At 34.8% G+C, this 23739-nt stretch overlaps 2 protein-coding genes across 2 annotated transcripts in view; both read left to right on the top strand.

Moving 5' to 3' along the window:
- The first annotated feature begins 2148 nt into the window (after positions 1-2148).
- Positions 2149-6984, top strand: LOC125654335 (MAM domain-containing protein 2-like). Its single transcript, XM_048884274.2, has 6 exons — positions 2149-2598; positions 2692-2746; positions 2877-2962; positions 4709-4835; positions 5514-5692; positions 6684-6984. Exons 1-6 carry the CDS (start codon positions 2308-2310, stop codon positions 6765-6767), a joined length of 822 nt encoding a protein of 273 aa, XP_048740231.2. The 5' UTR covers positions 2149-2307; the 3' UTR covers positions 6768-6984.
- Positions 6985-15143: 8159 nt separating this feature from the next.
- The window catches only part of LOC125654333 (beta-TrCP-like), a 55007-nt gene continuing 46411 nt past the window's right edge, over positions 15144-23739 (top strand). The window contains exon 1 of the mRNA XM_048884273.2: positions 15144-16206. The gene's annotated coding sequence lies outside the window, so the exon portion shown is untranslated. The remainder of the gene's footprint in view (positions 16207-23739) is intronic.

The following is a 23739-nucleotide window of genomic DNA, read 5'->3' as shown; positions in this document are numbered from 1 at the left end:
TAGTTTATTCTGCCCATACTTCTATTGTATAGGGATGAATATATTAAGGAAGAATAACGCACCAGAGAAATTTGAAATGAATGACAAGTGGAGGATATGGACAAGAATATTAAAAATGCAGTTTATGGAAAGTAATTTCAAAATATTAAGACTGCTAGCTAGACTTGAACCTGTGATCTATAGAGCTCAGCAGTCGATTCATTAATTAACCTAAACCCACAGCTAGGCAATTAAATCTGTAAAGAAATATTGCGGATATTTATATTTTCATTCTTATTTTTAAAAGAAAGTCAGCCATTGTGACTATGCAGTAATTTGCACTGCAAAAGTTAAGTATCTTGCAAAATCAAGCAAGATGTATTGAATTTTGATGTACATGTATATTTTGATATCAAAATGACTCCTTAGTCCTCACCATCAAAATAGAAAAACAAACCATGAGGGATAATCATATTGAAACCTGGTAACTCTCTCCCAAATTGTGGCTGGCTAACAGTAGTTACAGTCTTTTTATCTTGTAAGTAGAGCTCTGCCTCTACTAGTAGCTAGCTTTTCTCTGTTTAAGTAGCCAGTTACTAGTAGCTAACTTTTCTCTGTTTAAGTAGCCAGTTACTAGTAGCTAACATTCTCTATTTAAGTAGCCAGTTACTAGTAGCTAACTTTTCTCTGTTTAAGTAGCCAGTTATTAGTAGCTAACTTTTCTGTGTTTAAGTAACCAGTTACTAGTAGCTAACTTTTCTCAGTTGAGTAACCAGTTACTAATAGCGAACCTTTCTCTGTTTGAATAGCCAGTTACTAGTAGCTAACTTTTCTCTGTTTAAGTAGCCAGTTGCTAGTAGCTAACTTTTCTCTGTTTAAGTAAACAGTTATTAGTACCAAACTTTTCTCTGTTAAGTAGCCAGTTACTAGTAGCTAACTTTTCTCTGTTTGAATAGCCAGTTACTAGTAGCTAACTTTTCTCTGTTAAGTATTCAGTTACTAGTAGCTAATTTTTGTCTGTTTAAGTAGCCAGTTACTAGAAGCCAACTTTTCTCTGTTTAAGTAGCCAGTTACTAGTAGCTAACTTTTCTCTGTTTAAGTAGCCAGTTATTAGTTGCTAACTTTTCTCTGTGTAAGTAACCAGTTACTAGTAGCTAACTTTACTCTGTTTAAGTAAACAGTTATTAGTACCAAACTTTTCTCTGTTAAGTAGCCAGTTACTAGTAGCCAACCTTTCTCTGTTTGAATAGCTAGTTACTAGTAGCTAACTTTTCTCTGTTAAGTAGCCAGTTACTAGTAGCCAACCTTTCTCTGTTTGAATAACCAGTTGCAAGAAGTTACATGTAACATTTCTATGTCTAAGTAGCCAGTTACTAGAAGCTACATGTAACATTTCTCTGTCAAAGTAGCCAGTTACTAGAAGCTACATGTAACATTTCTCTGTCTAAGTAGCCAGTTACTAGAAGCTACATGTAACATTTCTCTGTCTAAGTAGCCAGTTACTAGAAGCTACATGTAACATTTCTCTGTCAAAGTAGCCAGTTACTAGAAGCTACATGTAACATTTCTCTGTCTAAGTAGCCAGTTACTAGAAGCTACACGTAACATTTCTCTGTCTAAGTAGCCAGTTACTAGAAGCTACACGTAACATTTCTCTGTCTAAGTAGCCAGTTACTAGAAGCTACACGTAACATTTCTCTGTCTAAGTAGCCAGTTACTAGAAGCTACATGTAACATTTCTCTGTCTAAGTAGCCAGTTACTAGTAGACAAACTTACGAATCTTCGTGTTATCATCGTTTCAGAATTTGATCGTTATAAGGACACATTGATGGAATAAAGCGCAATGTGATTGCACAGAGATAAGCGGAGTGGCGTGATCATTGAACATAATTAAATATTGATCAAGTGGGTCATAAAATACAGCATTTAGTGCAATATTGTTTTTCATATTGAATTTAGTTTACGCAATGATTTGGTGAACGTTGATACTTTTATATAGCAGATTAATATTTATCATCTAGCTGAACTTGAGTCATTTTCACAATTATAACTGCGTGAATATTGAAAAAAAAAATGTCAGACAGCTATTAACCAGCTATCTATGGACATCTGATATTGAGAACAAGACTGAGATTCGAGTATTTTTTAACCACGCAGAGCCTTTTGTAAATATTTGGCTTTGTTCCCTTCTTAGTTAACTATTACATGTAACAGCAAAAAGTTAGTTTCCGTTTTCAATATCGAATCCTCATTAATTTTTAACAGCATACCTGAAATTCTCCGTGCACCTTTTTAAAACGGTGTATGTCTGCATACGCATTTTTATCATGAGGTTGGGAATACTTTTCATGTGGCTTTTTTCTGCATTTTCAAGAACGAAGCAATGCGAAAATTTCCGGTACACGAAGGACGTGCCTCCGGCGAGTTCCTTCCAGGTAATTTCTAACGTTTCCGCCGCTTCTCTAGAGTATCTTTATGCGATGTGTACGGCAGACTGTTTCTCCCACATCGAGTGCAATGCTATCGATGTCTGTGGGACGTTCTGTCGGCTGATTCGGGGGTGGGATTCCATTTACACGGAGGGAAACACTTCGGAGCAGTGCCAGCGGTACCAAGTCGTAAGTAATTCACATCAATTGTTCGATTGTCACAAGCGATGATAGATTCTAGAAGACAAATTGAGTACATATTCATTACTTTTTTTCTGTTAGGAATGTGGTCAAGGGGAATTTTACGACCGTGTATCAAAGACATGCGTTTCGCACGGTTAGTTGCAAATGATTTTTAATTTCTTTTTTTCTTTTTTTTCAAATTCCACCTTTACTGCAAATTATAAATGCCGTGATATTCAAGTTTCTTTACAAAATAAGGTTCACAAATACATTTTGTTTTTGAGATTACTGCGACTTTGAATCAGATTCGGAGCCATCCTGCTTTTTGGCTGAGGACAACACCGACGATGGTGATTGGATAAGAAACCAGGTAAGTTTCACTATCAACAGCGATGATTGGATAAGAAATCAGATAACTTGCACTATCGAGAGTAGTGATTGGAACGGAAATGGGGTAACTTACACTATCGAGAGTGGTGATATTGAATAATATAGTGCTCAGCCAATGAAATTGCGTGTTACAAATAAAATTGGATTATTTAAATACAACTTACATGTAATTGTTACTGCGATTAGAAAAATATGATTTACGACATTTCTATATTAAGAATTGGGTTGCGTGTTTTACCCCGTAGGGATTCGGGTTAGAATAGGTTCCCAGTATCCCCAATCTAATTAAAGTAAGATCTTCTCTAACCGTTGCACTGGAGAAGGATCTGACAGCATTGCGTTTGAGGTTATGTTATTTCACCTTTCACACTTCACTTGACCAATCAAATGGCGGTTTTCGCTAACATGAAGGTTTGCTGTTATATCGGAATATACTTGGTATTTATTATACATACGGGAGAATAATCGTCGAAGATGACGGCGGTCATGAGCGATGTTAAAACGCCACAGAAAAGATTTCACACAGAAAATATATTGTAACGATAGTGGATGTATAATATCTAAGATATTCAGGACTGTTCTTCCTGTAACGCTCAGTCAAACTCTCCATGGATCTACGCCATTCTTTGTGATCTTACAGTCCGAATACGCTGCAGTAAAACGATTCTTGATTGGTCCTTGATTCTTAGTCAAGCTAATTTAGCGCCTGGGAATACGGGACTTTTGAGATATGGATCCACTGACTTTTATCGCGCGTTGAACGTAATTTGTAGGGCATGTCACTTCCGGGTTACAATAACAACTAAGTAAACAAGCATGACCTGGAATACTTCAATTGCTATCAAATTACTGTATTACAATGCTATTTTTCAAAGAAAGGAATCACTACAACCATTTATATGAGTTGGCGAGGAAAAAGATCTAGGGAATATCTTGAGGATATCGCGGTAAAACACCACACCTTCCACCCACAGGGGCTAAGCCCGTTTTGGGCCCGAACTCTGTGATACCATATGGTATCACAGAGTTCGGGCCCAAAACGGGCTTAGCCCTTGTGCTTCCACCCCCTAAAAAATACGTGTCTAAATACGCCTTTTTCCTTCCATCTAATTTACACCCAGATACTAAGCACCAATAGTAATTTGGATCGTCATCGAGGGACTGTGCATAGCTCTTTACGGACCGTCTGCTAGAGAAACACCAGTTGTATCGATGTCAACTTTGCCAGGCAATTGCTTACTATCACGTGACCGCGGTGTAAAAGCGTCAAGTCTAATCGGTCGTTCCGGCACATCCCGAAAGTTTCGACAGATATGAACGTAAAATGTAAATAAAAGATTTTTGAAAATACCTGAGGTTATGAATAGTGACACTTCATGTAGGTATGCTTATCACGTGATTTATGAAGTACATGTATGCAATTCATACCCTTATATTTTCATATCGGACTATACATCTGGCTCCATGAATATAAACTGGAAATAGACATAAAGTTGTATAACATAAAGTTTGATATGATTGATATTAATATTTGTTGTTTTTTTTTTGTTTTTTTTTACCTGTACTGTAAATAAAATGTTTTATGACGGGTGGATCTAACTATATTCACGGAGAAGGAAGGAGGAAATGTAGTAATCGACTCTTGGTTGCCTATATAATAAAAGTATGAAAAAGAAATTCAAGAACTCTATACTGTTATAGTGTATGTCAATTATAAAATTTATAGGGTGCCACGCCCACATCGTCCACGGGTCCCAGCATAGCCAAATTCGGCAGTTACTACAAGTACGTGGATACCGCTACCCTGAACACGGACAATGAAGTAACTCTAGTTAGCACAAAGACTTTCACCGGTTTGTAGATAAAACATTATTTATCTATTACTTTCACCGGTCTGTAGACAAGACATTATTTATCTATTAGTCAGCACAAAGACGCTCACCGGTCTGTAGACAGGACATTATTTATCTATTAGTCAGCACAAAGACTTTCACCGGTTTGTAGACAAGACATTATTTATCTATTGGTCATCACAAAGACTTTCAGCAGTTTGTATCCAAAACATATTTTTATATTAAAAAATTTAAGATACTTAAATTCAGGAATTCGAATTTCTAATTTGAAATTAAAGTTCATTTATACCTAATTGATAGAGAGGTTTATGTAGTTATAAGCTAACAATAACTAAAACGATAAGAGTAAGTTTTAAAGAATTGGAAGGAACAAATCACAAATGCATGATGCCTGTATTCTGTACGGTATCGGAGTCCTAATAGAACTACGTATAAATGTAATATATTGTTTATAATTAACCTTATTCCTGCTGATCCTAACAGTTTATGTAATCCAAAATCATTATAATGTTTCGTTGTTATTATTCCTCTGTAATTATACAAACATGTAATCCTACATTTCGCCATCTGTATGACCTTGGCTATGTAACTTGTATGGAGAGGGCTTATATATATAGACAATGCCTGCTGTCCAATCCATGTTTTCAACATAATAAAATGTTGTTTAAATTAAATCAGCAAGGCCCCACTGCCTGACGCTGTACTACCACATGTTTGGGGCTCATACGGGGAACTTGTCAGTTCTAGTAACCAACGGAACATCCCCTGGGGAAACCAAGTGGACCGTCTCAGGTGAAAATCAGGACATCTGGAAACAGGTGGTCGGCATTGACCTTGACCTGGATCCGCAAACGCAGGTATATTGAGCGTCAAATTAAATTACATGTACTATTGTACATGTAAACTTAAATAATTCATTTGATGTGCACAACATTTTAATTAAAGATCGCTTCACACAATTAATGATATTTTAAAATCTAAATTATTGGGCGCATTAATTGAATTGTTGATAGCTTTAATTATTCCGCTGAATTGATGCGCACTATAATTGAATTGTTGCTGTTTTAGAACTAATAAACATATGCACGCTATAATTCGGTTGAGGAGAGCAATAATTCAATTAATGAGCTCAATGATTGAAGTATTGATCTCTTCAATTGAATTAATGAAATCTTTATCAAATGAAGCGCGCAATAATTATTTTAGTGCATGCAATAAAGATTTATCTTCAATTCATCATAAATGATATGTTGCTCTCCTTTAAATAATTAATGCACGCATTAATTCCTCATACAAAATCGTTGTAAATAATTAAAGATATCTTTGATTGAATTAAAGAGATCATCAAATCATTTATACCGAGGTCCAAATTAAATTTTGCAACAAATAATTTTACCACATTGATTCAATTGGTGAGAGCCGTAATTAATTTGATGCGCGCATGAATTCATTGATTGCAGACAATGAAATTGATGACATCCTCAAATAATTAAAGATATACTCAATTATTCGCCAATGAGTTTATGTTGATATGGCGCCACATGCAAATACTAGTTTGAATTTTAAATTCCAGGGGGGGGGGGGGGGGGGAGGTTACAGAGCGGGAAGGTTACAGAGCGTCACTCTCCAACATTCACTATGACGAAAGTTTACAAAGTGTACTTCAAAATTCCATAGTACTGGAACTTCAGTACACTTAGAAATTTACCGAAAGCTCTATCCGCACGGCGCATCTTCAAAGAGCACACTGTAACTTGTTATATGTGGTTTTGTAGATAATTAATGCTCGTGTCGGTTGTGTTTTCGTTTCAATGTTATAACATGTGCCTGCACTTTTGAATGTTGTAGATACTGATCACAGCCAGGAAAGACAATGGCACTATGGGCGATATAGCTGTAGACTTTATCGAGTTGTGGCCATATCGATGTTGAAATTGGATCCAGATGGAACATATTAATCACTTATTGATTCACTTAAACTCTCTCTTGTCAGTTTACACTTGGACAAAATTTTAATAAAACTCGAAATATTGATTGATATTGTCGCAGAAATGAGTGATATGCTTGTCTACATATATGTTTTTAAAGATTATGCAATGTATCCCTCCCACACCCTCAACAATTTTGAAAATAAATTTTACAAATCTTAGAATTGGAATATTGTTTGTTTTTAATGCAGAACTGAAATAAACTCATAATTGTAACAACCCCCCCCCCCCCCCCCTCCCCGTAACATCTTTGAAAGTGAAATTAGATGCAAAATATATAATCAAAATCTTTAAAACAGGTACCAAATTCGCGATAGATCTTATAGATGGGGTGGGTGGGTGTTACATGTATAGTGCAAGAATTGACCAGGCTGTCGCGTCGTAGTGGGATTTGACTCGATGATGAATCGCTGCTGTTACAGCTCTGAACCACATGATTAGGTCTTAATTTGTAGCACTTTATCTACAGATGATGACGTATATGTGTGAAATTTCTCAGAATGGTGTAAACAAAATACTATAAACCAACTTTTATTCGCATACGAGAAAATTTCTCGAGAACCTCATCATCGCGAATATATCTCATCGCGAATATATCTCGTCGCGAACCTGTCTTGAACGTCTGTCGGATTTATTGAAAAAGACTCGCTCGCGAAAATTACTCACCGCGAACCAGTTTACCACAAGTGAATCGCGAAATAAAGTAGCCGCGAATAAAAGTTGGTTTTCAATAAATAAGACAGTTTTGATTGATTTTTTTATATCATAGATGAAGGGTTTAACGAGCTTTTATTTGATCTGAATTCATTTTACGTCTCTGATGCTAATGACATCATGCAATACATCAACGCACATTTGTGTTAAATTAAGAATACATTCACTTTTTTTTAATGAACAGATAATTGAAATACATTTGGGGGTATATAATAAATCTATCGTTACTACAGTGATTTAATACGAATCAAGAGTTGGACCACGCCTCGTTCACAGGCTTTACGTCTCGTGTGATCTGATGACCCGATCCCCACCTAACAACGACAGTGATCCGACTCTTCGGATCAAGTTACTGTAGTTATTATGAATTTATTATGCCACGTATGTATTTTTAATCAGATCATGGACTACAGTGTGATAATCGGGAAAGTCGGATCACACTCTGCGAATTTAACAGTATCAAAACACTGATTGTTGATGGGTACGTATTGGAGTATGTAGAGCTATATGGACCGTGGATTTTAATGAGAATAATCTAACTGTGTCTTGGGACAGGCCCTCACCGGGTCCGTAGGACATTATTACTTTAACGATTGAACGTGGATAACGGCCTGGGTAGCTCAGTGGTTAGACTAGCAATGCAGGTGTCCCGGTCCAGCCAAAACGGTTACCTTATGTATATGTAAACTCACATGTCTTAATCTGTGCACATTTAAGTTAATTGTGCATATCATAATTAACCACTTTAGCTTAGATATAATTGCCATAGAATAACCTTTCTGCCATTTTATGCAAATGTAGAAAATTAACGCGGTATTCTCAAATTTAGGGAGGAGATAACATTTTGCTGTTTTACAATCTAACATATTATGCTACACAAATATACTCTCTACCATTCGACAAAGGAGTAAATAAGAAAACCTTTGATGTGTAGTATATGCAACCTCTTTCATGAATGGGTCTGTCAGATGCTAGAAATGTGGGGACACGGAACGAAAAATGAAAACCCTTTGACAATTTTCGTCCATATTTCATTCATTATTCAAAAAACGTGCACAGTATTGGCATATAAAAGGCATGATACAATCTACTGGATCAGGCTGCATGGTTTAGAACCAACTTTGTTTGATTTCCTGCATGAAGTCGGCCATAAATTTACAAAATGTACTTTTTTATTTTTTTCACAAAAAATGGGACTTTGCGATAGAAAATCCAAATTTAGGCCAAGTCAAACATATTTAATCAGACTACAACCACTATTTCCATAATCTAGACAAAATTCTGCTTCAAATCATCTAGGTTATATTTTGGTCTACCCTAGGTTGGGGTTACTCCCCCTTTTAAGCCTCTTTTGAGAAATGACCACAGCGCTTTATCCTTTCCTATACCGTTGACCATTGCTGAACTTAAGGTGAAAATCCTGCCAGGGGCAAAAAGAATTTGGGTTTTTTGTGTCTTGGAGGGCGATGACAATATTTAAGGTGGGAGGAAAACGTAGTACGGACTATGGATATCGGCCTGGGTAACTCATTAGTTAGAGCACCTGATTAGTAATGCAGGGGTCCTGGGTTCGATTCCCGGTCAAGCCAAAACATTTTCTCCTTTCATATATATATATATATATATATATATATATATATATATATAAAGCACTAAATAATCACAACTAGGTACTGAAAATTTTCGCCCCAGCCCGGGGTCGAACCAGCGACCTGCGGCACCCACCGCCTAGCAAGACTGTCAAACCAGTGCGTAAGTCCACTCGGCCGTTGGAAGTTTTGTTATGCTCCTAAAGCGCTACTTATACACACTGATGCAATTTCACACAGTCGCTGTGTCATTAAGTGTTAAAGATATTTTATAAGGAGAGTGGATCTCTCGATGCAATTGTATAGAATATATATATATATATATTATAGGGTTATTGAACTTATATTGGTGAATATTGGCACGAGTTGACTGAAAATGCACGAGCTTGCAATATTGAACACCAACTTTCTCTCTTCTCTCTCTCTCTTCTCTCTCTCTCTCTCTCTCTCTCTCTCTCTCTCTCTCTCTCTCTCTCTCTCTCTCTCTATATACATGTATATATGCATGCATGATAACTCAGGATACCAACAGTTAGGACTTTGTATACATTTATGTATACATGGCCTTTACTAGCTCTAGCTAGTGGGTTAAGCCTTTAGCATGATTGGTAGAACACTAGACTTTGGTGCCAGAAGTCTCGGGTTCGATCCTCGGTAAAGACATGCACTTTCTGTGTTATATCTAAACATTGAAATATTTGATTAAAATAAAATGTATTGTATGAAAAGGTGAATATAACGAACAGTGATCAATTTCACAACCTCCTTGTATATTTTCCATTTCTATTGTATAGGTTTACATTAAAATTGTAAAATTTCTCATTTGTATTGTATACTTTTTCATTTGAATTTCAGAAAAGTTATACAATACAAATGAAAAATTGTACAATACAAATGGAAAATATACAACTCAAAATTAATGATTTTTGCCGTTTACAATACAAAAGGAAACGACGAAACATTTGACATGCTATAACTTCTTGTACAAAAAAGGTTTCAAGGGGCAATTTTGACTCGCGTTTAACCTTAAACAAAACAGCATACAATATCGATGCGAGAATTATATTGGTCTCCGTCTTGATCCACCCGATTCCAAAAGGTTCCACAATCGATTCAAGAACACCGATAAATTATAGGGGGATTAGAGTAGTATGCGAAGTGCTACAGTTCAATCTTAAATAATAGAGATCAACAATACCTCGAAGAAATGTAATGCTTTCTGACGCAAAAAATGCATGATTCCGACAAAATAGATAATGTGAAGAACATGTTTTACCTTAACCAATTTTATTCACCAATTTTATTCAGGACCGTAAGCCAACTTTTGTTAGTTTCATTGACCTTCAAAAAGATTTTGATTTCGTCAATAGAGATTTACTCCAATACAAACTCCAACTAAAGTAAATCATTAGTACAATATATAACGCTATTTGTACATGTAAATCATTAGTACATGTAAATCATTAGTACAATATATAATGCTATTTGTACATGTAAATCATTAGTACAATGTATAACGCTATTTGTACATGTAAATCATTAGTACATGTAAATCATTAGTACAATATATAATGCTATTTGTACATGTAAATCATTAGTACAATATATAACGCTATTTGTACATGTAAATCATTAGTACAATATGTAACGCTATTTGTACATGTAAATCATTAGTACATGTAAATCATTAGTACAATGTATAACGCTATTTGTGCATGTAAGTCATTAGTACAATGTATAACACTATTTGTACATGTAAATCATTAGTACAATATATAACGCTATTTGTACATGTAAATCATTAGTACAATATATACATGTAACGCTATTTGTACATGTAAATCATTAGTACATGTGAATCATTAGTACGATATATAACGCTATTTGTACATGTAAATCATTAGTACATGTAAATCATTAGTACAATATATAATGCTATTTGTACATGTAAATCATTAGTACAATGTATAACGCTATTTGTACATGTAAATCATTAGTACAATATATAATGCTATTTGTACATGTAAATCATTAGTACAATATATAATGCTATTTGTACATGTAAATCATTAGTACAATATATAACGCTATTTGTACATGTACAAATCATTAGTACATGTAAATCATTAGTACAATATATAACGCTATTTGTACATGTAAATCATTAGTACAATGTATAATGCTATTTGTACATGTAAATCATTAGTACATGTAAATCATTAGTACAATATATAATGCTATTTGTACATGTGAATCATTAGTACAATGTATAACGCTATTTGAACATGTGGTTTTCAATCGAAGCAGGTTACTTAGTGACAAACAAGTTGATGATGCAGGGTTTTAAACAGTCTCTTTTAATATCAGCATTTCGCAAATTCAATGGTCGTTATAACGATCTAGTTTGCCTATACAACCTATCATGCTGTCTGACGTGTTTCATACCGATTGTTATACCGTTCTTGGCGCACTGAGTTTTGCTGCGGATGACTCTGTTTGCCTGCAGATCAAGATGTGGGGCTCACGGCACGTGTGACCGGTCGACAGTGAATGCTTACTCCTCCTAGGCACCTGACCCCACATCTGATATATCCAGGGGTCCGTGCTTGTCCAAATCTTAATTTGTATATCTCATAGGAGTTATGAGATTGATCACTGTTCGCGTTATCTTCACTTTTCATTCAAAACATTTTCTGGTGTCTGTGTCAACGATCTTCGTACAAATTGGTTCCAATGCTCAATTGGCGTACGTCAAGGTGACAACTTATCACCTACATTGTTTTCTCTCTTTATCAACGACCTCGCAACAGATATTTCACAGCTAAATATGGTAGTGAATATTGCAAATGGAAAGATTTACATGCTGACGATATTGATATTCGTTTTGGAAATGAGGTTGATATGCAAAATTTCCTTCATATTTTTTTCTAATTTGTGTAAACGGTGGAGATTAAATGTAAACTGTATGAAATCAAATGTAATGCATTTCAGGAAGCACAACATCCTGCGAAGTAATTTTGATTTTGAAATCGGAGAAGAAGAGCTTCTTTATGTAGGTCAGCATCGCTATTTCGGTGTTATTCACGAGAAAACGAATTTTAATGTTGCAGCGAAAAGTCGAGGTAAATCTGGAGGCAGAGCTTTAGGGTCTGTACGTATAAGAATTACATAGTTATAAAGATCTCGGATTTCAAACTTTTGCAACACGTGTCTAATCTTGTGTTCTAACTATTTAAGATTATTGTGCAGGTGTGTGGGGATTTAAAACATGTCAAACGTTAGAAATCGTACAAAATCGTGTTATATGCTTACTCCTCCTAGGCACCTGATCCCGCCTCTGGTGTGTCCAGGGGTCCGTGTTTGCCCAACTATCTATTTTGTATTGCTTGTAGGAGTTATGAGATTGATCACTGTTCGTTATCTTCACCTTGCATTCGATACTTTCGCGGTTTCAGTTGTCACGTTAAGCAACGAATTAGAATGGTTAACAGCGGCGCTGGTTCTGGTTAATAAGAAGATGGAATCGATTAATCCAAAGGGACGATGAACATCTTACCAAAGTCTTATGGAGCTACACTGTACCGGAACAACGGACTATGGTGTTTACAAATGAAAGAACTACTGATTAAATTAATTATGTGCTCTTTGTACGATTATCTACGTATTTGTGATTTAAATTATGTGAAATTATTCAATTCTTAAGAAGATTGGAAGCAAAAACTGTCGTCTCTTCCTAAATTACGAACATATGTCATCTTTAAACATAATTTCCAACTTGAACTATACGTAACACTGAATCTGAACAAACAAGAAAGGTCCGTGATGGACCCCCCCCCCCCCCCCTCCCCCCTCCGTATTGAAACCGGTCATTACCTAAATGAACCTCCACAAGAACGTATTTGTACATTATGTAATGTTGGATCCAAAATGGATGAAACCTATTTTCTGTTTAATTGTGAATTTTTTGAAAACCATAGAGAAATATATTTTGCACACTAGGAATGTAGAAAAGATCGACATAAAGATTTTAATGGAAAATAATCAAAGACAAATTTCAAAATTACTGATTAAATGTGTGATTTCAAGCAAGAAAACATTTGTACAAATATAAGAGAAATGCCGCCTACATCGAAGGGGAGGCGAATTTTATTTATATTTGGTAACTAAGATACCATTTTTAATCATTATAATTAAAAGAGTTCGGTTCTACAATCTGTTTTGTTTCGTTTCGATAGGTTTCGTTTCGGTAGGTTTCATTTCGTTTCGGTTGGTTTCGTTTCGTTTTGATAGATTTCGTTTCGTTTCGATTTTATATCGCACTGTACAGGTACCACTCATTGCAAGCGCTATTTGGATTTCCTTTATGATGAAACATAAACATGTATATTTTTTCGTATTGGTAGTTTCAATTGGTAGTTACATATGTAAATGTTCCATTGTGATGTAATATACATATTTTCGTATTGGTAGTTTCGATGGATGTCGTATTCCATCTGTGATTGTAGAGAATTGCAATTTATTGATTTCTTTCAGTTCATATTTCTGAAAGTTGTATAGAAAAGATGCCAGAAGAACACGATTTTTTTTATTCTGTCCTCTACCAGTCTGTAGTAGTAAAATGCCACTACTATACAGTGCATAAGGAACATATGCTACGACAGGATTTTTTTCCCCGTTAGATAAGCTTCATCTTCATTGGTTCCTTGTTGACCTTTACACTCACCCTAAACATAACAAATTCCTGTGAAATCAGTCCTATATTGATTAGCTGGAGAACTACAACTTTCGAGGGTAGTGTGATATCCTCATTAAAGTACAAGGTGTGATATTTTGATACTGCTTCCAAGTCGAAGGTTAATATATGCACAAAATCTCTTACATTTCTCTATCTTTCCTTTATGTCGGATTTTCGATTTATAATGCTGCTGTAGGTTTCCTTTACATGTAGTATTTATTTTATTGAATTACCTCACTAGTCCCCCTTTGTACAGATGTAAAATGCGTTATTCATGACTGATCCCGCCTTGCACAGATGTAAAATGCGTTATGACTGATCCCGCCTTGTAGAATGCGTTATGACTGATCCCGCCTTGTAGAATGCGTTATGACTGATCCTGCCTTGTAGAATGCGTTATGACTGATCCTGCCTTGTATAGAATGTGTTATGACTGATCTTGCCTTGTAGAATCTGTTATGACTGATCCTGCCTTGTAAAATGCGCTATGACTGATCCTGCCTTGTAAAATGCACCAGGACTGATCCTGCCTTGTACAGAATGTGTTATGACTGATCTTGCCTTGTACAGAATGTGTTATGACTGATCCTGCCTTGTACAGAATGCGTTATGACTGATCCTGCCTTGTAGAATGCGTTATGACTGATCCTGCTTTGTACAGAATGTGTTATGACTGATCCCGCCTTGTATAATGCGTTATGGGTCAGAATTTACCGAAGACCAGCAAAACCCAATACCACAACATTCTACACAATTCAAAAGATTTAACAATTTATTTACAATTACATGTATTTACAGTAGAATATATCAATAGAAAATGTTTTACTCCTAGGCACAGATCCCACCTCTGGTATATCCAGGGCTCCGTGTTTGCCCAACGATCTATTTTGTATTGCTTATTGGAGTTATGAGGTTGATCACTGTTCGTTACCTTCACCTTTCATCCAATATAATTTTGCAAACGTGCAGTCTATTAACACTAAAACGAAATCCTATCGATTTCCATTCTAGAATTGATAAACAGGTTAAACTGTCGTGTACAAGTGTTTGATATAGGGTTTATAAATCATTAATTGTGATTTTATAATTGCGAATTTTCTTTACTTTTTGGATTAAGTATTAATAATAATAATACCATATTTATATAGCACCCTTTTCATACACTATGTACGCTCAAAGGTGCGGATCTAAGCAGATCTAAGTATTTATAAATCCATAATTGAAAATCAATTATTTTCATGTTTGATCTTGAGGGAGCACATTTTCACAGGTGTTCACAATTCTTAACTTTGACACCTCTCTCCTGTTTCACTATAGCTAGGTTAGTGGTAATTAATTTTTACAATCTATAAAATTTAAACTAAGATGTTAGGACAATCTAATTAAAATTAAATCCCATGATCCGCTCATCTACTATCGCTACACATAGGTAGGTGAGCGGATATCATATATGATCTAATTTTAATAGATTGGATGTTAGGATTGTATTTTCTTTAATTTGGTTATGCTTATCTCTCACTCTTTTTACTGTTGTAAATTAATGTTATAAAAAACTTTATCCTGAATTTTTCCAACACTCTATAGTTTATTTCATGGATTAATTTACACTCAAGTAGGCGGGTCTATCAAAGGTGAAACGTGTCAGTTTGCATGAGAGGATGATTCATCAAAATTCTTTGTTTGTGAACCTTTCCATTTTGTTCTTTGTAAATTCGGATATGTTAAAACACGTTTTTGTGAAATTCATGTTTATAAAATTTATTGATATATTCGGATTTGAATAAATTTTGGAACTCTAAATATATAGCCTTGTTTCTACAAAGATACACACGTACATATTTATTTGCGCTCCCAAACACCATTCTAAAATGAGAAATCCCAGATATTTTGAAGGTCACACGTGTCAATAATATGTGAGTGCATGTGCATCAAATAAAAGCAAAAACAAAGTGTGTTTTTAAAAAACAACTTACTGGATTTGATTTGATTAATTTCATGAAATTGAATCTCAAGTAACAATCTTTTCTTTTTCTTCTTCTTTTTTTTTTTTTTTTATATGGGTGTTGTTGTTGTTGCTATACTGTACATGGAACTCATGAGTGACATTTTTTTTCATGTATATGTTGTGCGAATATTGACTATTAGCGAAATACATTGGTACGACTTATTTTAAGAAACGAAAGTAATCATTTGTGATCTCCACTAACTAAAGAGTTCCAACATAAATTTTCCGTGGAAAATGATTACATACGAAGCAACAAGAGGCAATTCATGATATATAATCTTATTTAAAACGAGTGAGGGAAATAAGAGATTCCATAACAACAGAGCTGTGATTCAGAACAGTAAGTAGGAGATAGAAATCACAAATAAAGTCTAGGAGATAATGTTTAGGTTTCGTTTTGACAGACACAAGTCTAAGGAGGGCATTTTATTTCTACCCCACCCAGGTACGATGTTTGCGTACTTATTACTATTTTATTTAAATATTTTTAAGACTGCGTATGAAATGTTATCTTCAAAAGGATGTAGAACTTCATCTGTTAATTGTGTCTGAAACAATTGAAGGTTCTTACCCAGTGATTCGGATTGGAATAAATGTTCACATATTCACAGGACAGGGGCCTAAATGTTACCAAAATATAGACTATTTTGATCGAAATCCATGAAAGTTTTAAGCTATTAATATTCACGGATTAATGTAGCAAAATAAACATAAATAAAAACACTACCTTTTTATTACAGGAACCGCTAATTTTGTCGGTAATAATAGTAGTAGGGGTCTGTACCTTACCACACCCGAATAAAACAATGCAAGGAATGGAATGAAGTTTTACTCAAAACTTCAATTCAAAATAACTCTAAAATTCTACTTTTATCATCAACGAAGTTGTTAAAACAGGTAGTGACAGTTCCAACGCCAATTGCTTGGCATCAGGTGTGATGTCATGGGTCCTTGGAGATGACCTTAAAAATGGATGTCCCATGTCACAGTAGGTGTGGCATGCAAAATTACCTTCACTACTCAATGGCCGTAAGCACAGAGCATATAATGCCTAAATTTAAAGCCCTTCACCGGTATTTGGTGACATCTCCATATTTTAGTGAAAAATCAGGGAGAGGGACATTAAACAATATACAATCAATCAACCACCACAAAGTTCTTTCTGGTCCATTCATTTCAATATTTATATCTTTGCCATTGATCTACCATAAAAGTAACCCTCATCAATGGATATATAACCAGGAGTTTTTCACGACTATATTTCGTGTTATATCCCTTTATTGTTCCTGATGACCATGCATGGTCATCAGTGTGAAATATAGCACTTCTGGTATTCCATTTGCCACTCAAATTCGAATGTTATATTTGAATATTGAAAAACAAAAGATCTCTTTAGATATATCAAACATAAATGTTAACACAAAAAAAGTTCATGTAATTTCATTCGATTAATCAACATGATCAATGTAAAAGAAAGTATATAATTACCGGAAGTTACATTCATGGGTTATATATGGAGTATATATCTAGGAAAAATCTTTATTTTAAGAACAGCAAGGCCATGATTAGTCGTGTAAGTATAATGCAAACATCTTAATGTAGTACTAATTAAAGTTTGTTCAAATCATGGCCACCAAGGGTAGGATGGGGCAACGAATGGGGAACAAAGTTTTATTTATCATAAACTGCGGTTGTCCATTTTTTGGGTGGAATTTTGCAGATGGAAAATATCAGCAAAAATCACAGTACATGATTAGTTACATATAGGTATAATGTAACCTTAGAAATTGGAAATGCAGAATATAGGTGCCACCAGTGACTGTCACAGGTGAAACTGCAAAAAATTTCCAACCGCAGAAAATACCCATTATACGGTATGTAGAAAATTAGGAATATATTGGGGGAAAGATTTTAAAATCTTTCTCAAGAGCAAAAGGGCATGATTAGTATGCAAGCATCATCAGGAAGTACAGATTCAAAGAAATTAGTTCATTTTGTGTCCCTTGGGGGTAGGTTGAGAGCAGAGGCCACTATAGGGGATCAAAGTTTTGCATGGAAATATAGTAAAAAGTCTAAAAATCTCATGAACTGCTAGGCTATGATTAATCATGTTAATAGGCAAGCATCATCAAATAAACAGATTCCAAGTCATGGCCCTAGAGGGTAGGGTGCAGCCACAATGGGGGATCTAAGTTTTACATGGCAATATATGGGGAATATTTTGTAAATTAATCTTCTCAAGAACATCAGGGCCATGATCAGTCATATTATTATATCAGCATTGATCCTCAGGTACTTCAGATTCATACCCCTTGAAAGGGGCGAGAGTTGAATAGAGCCTCGTTCAATAGGGTACCAGAAGTTTATTTTACAACATGAGGAAATCTCTAAAATCTTGTTTTCAAGAACAGCTGACCATGCAAGAAGCAGGAATAAAGATTTAGATAGTAAAATTAACATTCAAGCATCTTCACGTTAGTCATATGTTAGTGTAGATTCAAGTTTGATCAAATCGATGATCCAGAAGTAGGTTTGGGTAACAATATGGATTTAGAGTTTTATGTGGAATATTATATATGGGTGAAATTTTAAAAATCTTCTTCACAAAAATAACAGAGTGACAATTGCATGGTATGTGATCATCCTCAGGTAGTGCAGATTAAAGTTTGTAAGGACCACAGTATGTGAGCATTGTGGCCCAGGTCTGGATCTCCTGTTTGTAAATTAAATGCTTAATAAACCATGCAGCTCCTGCATATTTTTAAAAGCAGTTAAAGCACATACAACAATTTTCTGAATGCAAAGATGATACTGTAAATTATATATCTGACATATAATTTGAGAAAGTCAATTTATTTAATCAGAAAGCTCTTTTAATATCAAAATACATTATCTGTTATTAGAGATGTTTTCTCCCATCTTCAACTATTGAATTCCCTGTAATCTCAGTCTTAACAACTCTTGAATGCTGTTTGTGTCAGTCTTGACGTCTGGTGAACGATTCAGTTGACATATTTTATTAATTGCGTGAAAACAACTGCTAAATGTGACGCATATTGTCCAAGAAAATGTCCCTAAAGTTCAATCACGGTTCTAATCCATTGATGTTATTAAAACAGAGATCATAACAGTACCAACAACAAAAAACATTGCTGAGGGTTGCTAGACTGTGATCTGTTCAAAGGAAATCAGCTGTATGTTAATTAATATGGTAGGAATTATCCAGTTTGCTAAAATTCAGTGTTTTTAAACTAGTTAATGTACATAAACAAAACTAGTTACTGTATAATGTTGATGCTATGCATTAATAAACACCCGTCCTTTAATTATAACTGCATGGTACATGATGTTTTACAAGAAAAGCGTGCAGTTCTTTACATTAATACCAGTTTCATAAAATGTCTCGTTTTAGTAATTCTATTATTGAAATTAACAGTTTAACATAAATAAACGTGATTAACACTGCAGGATAGTTTTAACATAAATAAACGTGATGAACACTGCAGGATAGTTTTAACATAAATAAACGTGATGAACACTGCAGGATAGTTTTAACATAAATAAACGTGATGAACACTGCAGGATAGTTTTCAATGAACAAATTCTTTGCCATGATTGAGATGGTATCACATACCAGGGCTCGCGCTGCACATCGCATTTGTCGCATTTTGCGATTTTTCAGAAAAAAATGCGACAGAAATTCCGGAAATGCGACACGGACATTTCGTATTTTAGTATTCGCGCGCCATTTTGAATTTCAGCTGTTGGCATCCAAACAGCCTCAGGGCTGTTTTACCTGTGCAGAATGTGGATACCCTGTCGCATGGGAACAATAATACTTAGGGGCGTCTTGTTTATTTAGCAGTTTACACAAAACAAAGGGTTGATCCTCTATGTGCAGGTAGGTGTGAATGAAATGAACTTTGCGCGTGCCAGTTGCCTACAGTACATATCGTAAATATAGACATACCCCGAGTCATTACTGGGGAGCTATCTGTTTTGTACTGGATGGAATAAAAAGCGTGTGATTGTGCACACAATCTAGTCAATGGAAGATACTTCCGTGTTAATAAAAATAATTAAAATTTAATTTGTCGGTTCATCACAGTACAAAAGCGATTTCATCTAGAAAGGTAAACCAGAATGTTCAGCTATATTTTCTAATCCATTTGACGTTAGTATAGTGTATAAATAGAGGAATGTTGGGAAATTGCATTATTCTTTAGGTCTTTAGTTTGATCTATTTAGAAAATGGCCATGAGGAAACGCAAAACAGTAGGTTCATTTGAAATTGCTACCCTGTCATCTTTTGACTTCACATCATCTTAAGCCATTTAAAATTTGTTTCAGACTTCATGAAGTCCCTTCTCCTCTACATGATGAGATTCACCAAAGGACCACTTTGTCATTCTGGATTTCAAGATGAAAACAGGATTATTCAGTGAAAATGTGATGTGAAACTATGATCATGTGTTATGTATTACAGTAATCAATTTTCAGTAACTGTCATCAGTGACTTTTTCTAGACTGCAAATTTAATGAGTAATATATGTCATTTACACTACTAAAATGATTAATAAACATTTAGAAACTCATTTCTTGTCTTTATTTAATATAGCCAGTTTATATGCTATGAAATACTCCTATTTTTTTCTGGTATGAAATAGAATTGAGTCAACTTAATAGCCAAAAACAATATTTAGAAATAAAACCATGATTGTGCTGCAATGTCATCAGACTGACTAAAAAGCAATCTGCTGAAATACAATCGATTTTCACAATATCCTAATAATTATAGAGATTTGTGATAAAAGCTAAACAAAGCTATGTTGTATAAATTGTGTAAGAATAATCAGAGATATGATATGTTGTATATGCCTCTTGAATAATATACATGAAATATAGATCTACAGTAAACGTGTATGAGTCGATGCACGCCAGGTTGCGACACAAAATTTTGGTCCAGTGTGAGCCCTGCATACATTATTTATGTATTGCATGCAGTCTGAATGTTGGACAATATGACTTATTAATTATGTATGACTGTCAGATTATGTGCAAATGAAGTTAATAATCTGAATGAAACTCAGCTGACTTTGTGAGTGGGACATGTTTTTTTTCTTAAAGATGATTTTATGGCTGTGTGGAAAGATTGATAATCATAATAATAAACTAGTTCTAATTGTAACGGGGACCGTTACATATGTTCCCCAAACCTCCCCCAAATAAAATGTGATGTCCTTGTGAATCTATAGCAAAAAATCATTTTATTTTATCCTTTAATTACGTGTAGTACGTTTAATATGGTCATTTCAGTACCAAGAAATGAAAGAAAGCGTTGCACGTGCATACACGCGCACGCGTGTATGATTTCGAATTTCTGTTGATGTCGTTCAACAGGCATTTGTATCATATACCCACAGTATGAATTTCATAACGTTTCCACCAAATATAAGGAAGTTATAGCGATTTTAAAATCGTCCAATCAGAAGTCAGCACACGTGCATGCACGTGCTGAGCAGTAATTCTAACCACAGCAATTTGTAAGGAGTACCAAGACACATCTAAATCCCTCATATCAATAGAATTTCATGAAAAACAAAAACGTTATCGTCCTTTAAAAATCGAACATTTGAAAAACGTCATGCGCGTATGCGTTGGCATTTTTTGTTAAACCAATATATAGATACACATATTGTCTACGTATGCTGTGAATATCAACTCATTCGCTTCATAAATAAAATAGTTACAAACGTTTTAGTACTATCCAATCAAAATGAAGCACACGTGCATGCGCGTGCAAATTGGTAATTTTGACCATGCAAATCAGTTAAGGGTCTCAATATTTACCTATGATATGAATATCAAGCCATTTCAATGAACAACAAAAAAGTTACACTGATTCCAAAGTTAGTGTACAAATTTTGTAATGCATGTGCACGCGCATGCGTGCGCGTGCAGACAAAATTTTTATCATTTTTCATATCTACAAATGATATACTACCATCCTATTTAGGTTTCATATCGATCCCTTTAATATTCTGATTTTCCAATTTTTGTACCAAAATTGCAGTGCGCGCGCGTGCATGCATGTGCAGACAAAATGACTATCACTATGCACATCTACAAACGCTATACTATCATCCTGGAAAGTTTCATATCGATCCCTTTTGTAGTTTCTGAGAACACTACCGGACAAAAAAGTACCGGAGAAAAAGAATAATAATAACTAGACACTCATTACTAGTAATGAGTAGGTCTTCCGTTAGACCACTTCCGGTAAAGAGCTTTCTATTCCTACGAAAACCATTTAAATGTATCAGAAAATGTGCCTTAACAGTGAATGAGAAATGTATTATCGAATTTTTTACTCCTTTCTCGTAACTTCCGGTGACGACCGGAAGTACTATTCAGATGCGTTTTCCTATAAATGACATCGATTCTTTACTGTCTATATTCCCTGAAAATTTCACGTCTCTATCTGAAAGAGTTCTCAACAAAAACAAGTAGACTAAAGAAAGAAAAAGTAGCAAGTTACTACCGACCGGAAGTAATTTTGAAAAACAAAATTATCAAAACTCTAGAAGTTGATACTTTTATTAAGACATGTGAAAATCATATGAAAGACTTCAAATATAAACGAGATTTATGGGGACAAAGAGACGAAAAGTAAAAAGATATTTTATCAAGAAACCGGAAGTAGTCGTTTTGACCACCGACAGACTCAATATTATTTTGACACTTTGAAAGAGAGTTGATAAACTAGGATAGGTTTCAATTTAAAAGAAAAAGTTTGAAATTTGCGATTCTTTCCATCACTTCCGGTGACGACAGGAAGTGACGGTCGACATGTTCAACCCCCTACTGCACGCTTACAAACGGAGATTGATCATTCCTGAATATATGATGAACCTATATCTTACCTTTTCCAAGAAAAGTGCTGGACAAAATTCCTTTTGAGAAACAGAAAATCGGCCATATTTTCCGACCGGAAGTGAATTTTGTAAAACAAAAATACCTATAGCAAGGTCATTTCATAAGACATTATTCCTGAAAATTTCAAGAAAATATATCCAGCCATCTCTGAGAAATCACTCGAAGAAATTGGAAAATCAACATTTTTTCAAATACTTCCGGTATAGACCGGAAGTGACGGACGAAAAAATTGAATGCATGTGTACAATGGACTAATGCTAGTTGATCAACTCTACAAGTTTCAAACGTCTATCTATATTCATTATTGAGAAACTGAAAAAACAAGATTTGAATATGTCCACCCCATATCTCACGACCGGAAGTGAATTTTAGAAAAATATTTAAATACATAATCTAGACAATTATAGTGTCTATAACATACCTGAAATTCAAATCATGAACTTGTTTTATGACCGAGATTTATGGCACTGAAAAATGAGAGAATGAATAATCTTTCTTTGATATAACCGGAAGTTGGAGTTTCAACTTCCGGTGGGGTCAACATTTTTTGAGAATTGGAACAAGACCTAGTAAACCGATATAGGTTTCAATTTGAAAAAAAAAGTTTGAAATTCATGATACATCAATCACTTCCGGTGACGACCGGAAGTGACGGCAAACATTCTTAACCCCATACTGCACGCCTACAAAGTGAGATCTATTAACTCTGAAAATTTGGTGACTCTATCTTTTACCGTTTCTGAGAAAAAACGCTGGACAACGAAAACAGCTAATAAGCCGTATTTGCCGACCGGAAGTAAATTTTACAAAAATATTTGACGTTACTCTAGACATTTATAGTGACTATAATATATGTAAAACTCAACTCATTAACTAGTTTCATGACCGAGATTTATGGCACTGAAAAATGAGATAATGAATAGTCTTTATTTGATAT

Source organism: Ostrea edulis, chromosome 7 (genome assembly GCF_947568905.1).
Source record: "Ostrea edulis chromosome 7, xbOstEdul1.1, whole genome shotgun sequence".
NCBI classification, from domain to species: domain Eukaryota; kingdom Metazoa; phylum Mollusca; class Bivalvia; order Ostreida; family Ostreidae; genus Ostrea; species Ostrea edulis.
This window is presented reverse-complemented; position numbering and strand designations above follow the sequence as displayed.

Excerpts from the sequence above, each read along its gene's own strand:
- LOC125654335 (XM_048884274.2), top strand. The coding sequence starts at position 2,308 with ATGAGGTTGGGAATACTTTTCATGTGGCTTTTTTCTGCATTTTCAAGA. Across the intron at positions 2,599-2,691 it reads AGTGCCAGCGGTACCAAGTC|GAATGTGGTCAAGGGGAATT; the intron begins GTAAGTAATTCA and ends TTTTTCTGTTAG. Across the intron at positions 4,836-5,513 it reads TAGCACAAAGACTTTCACCG|CAAGGCCCCACTGCCTGACG; the intron begins GTTTGTAGATAA and ends AAATTAAATCAG.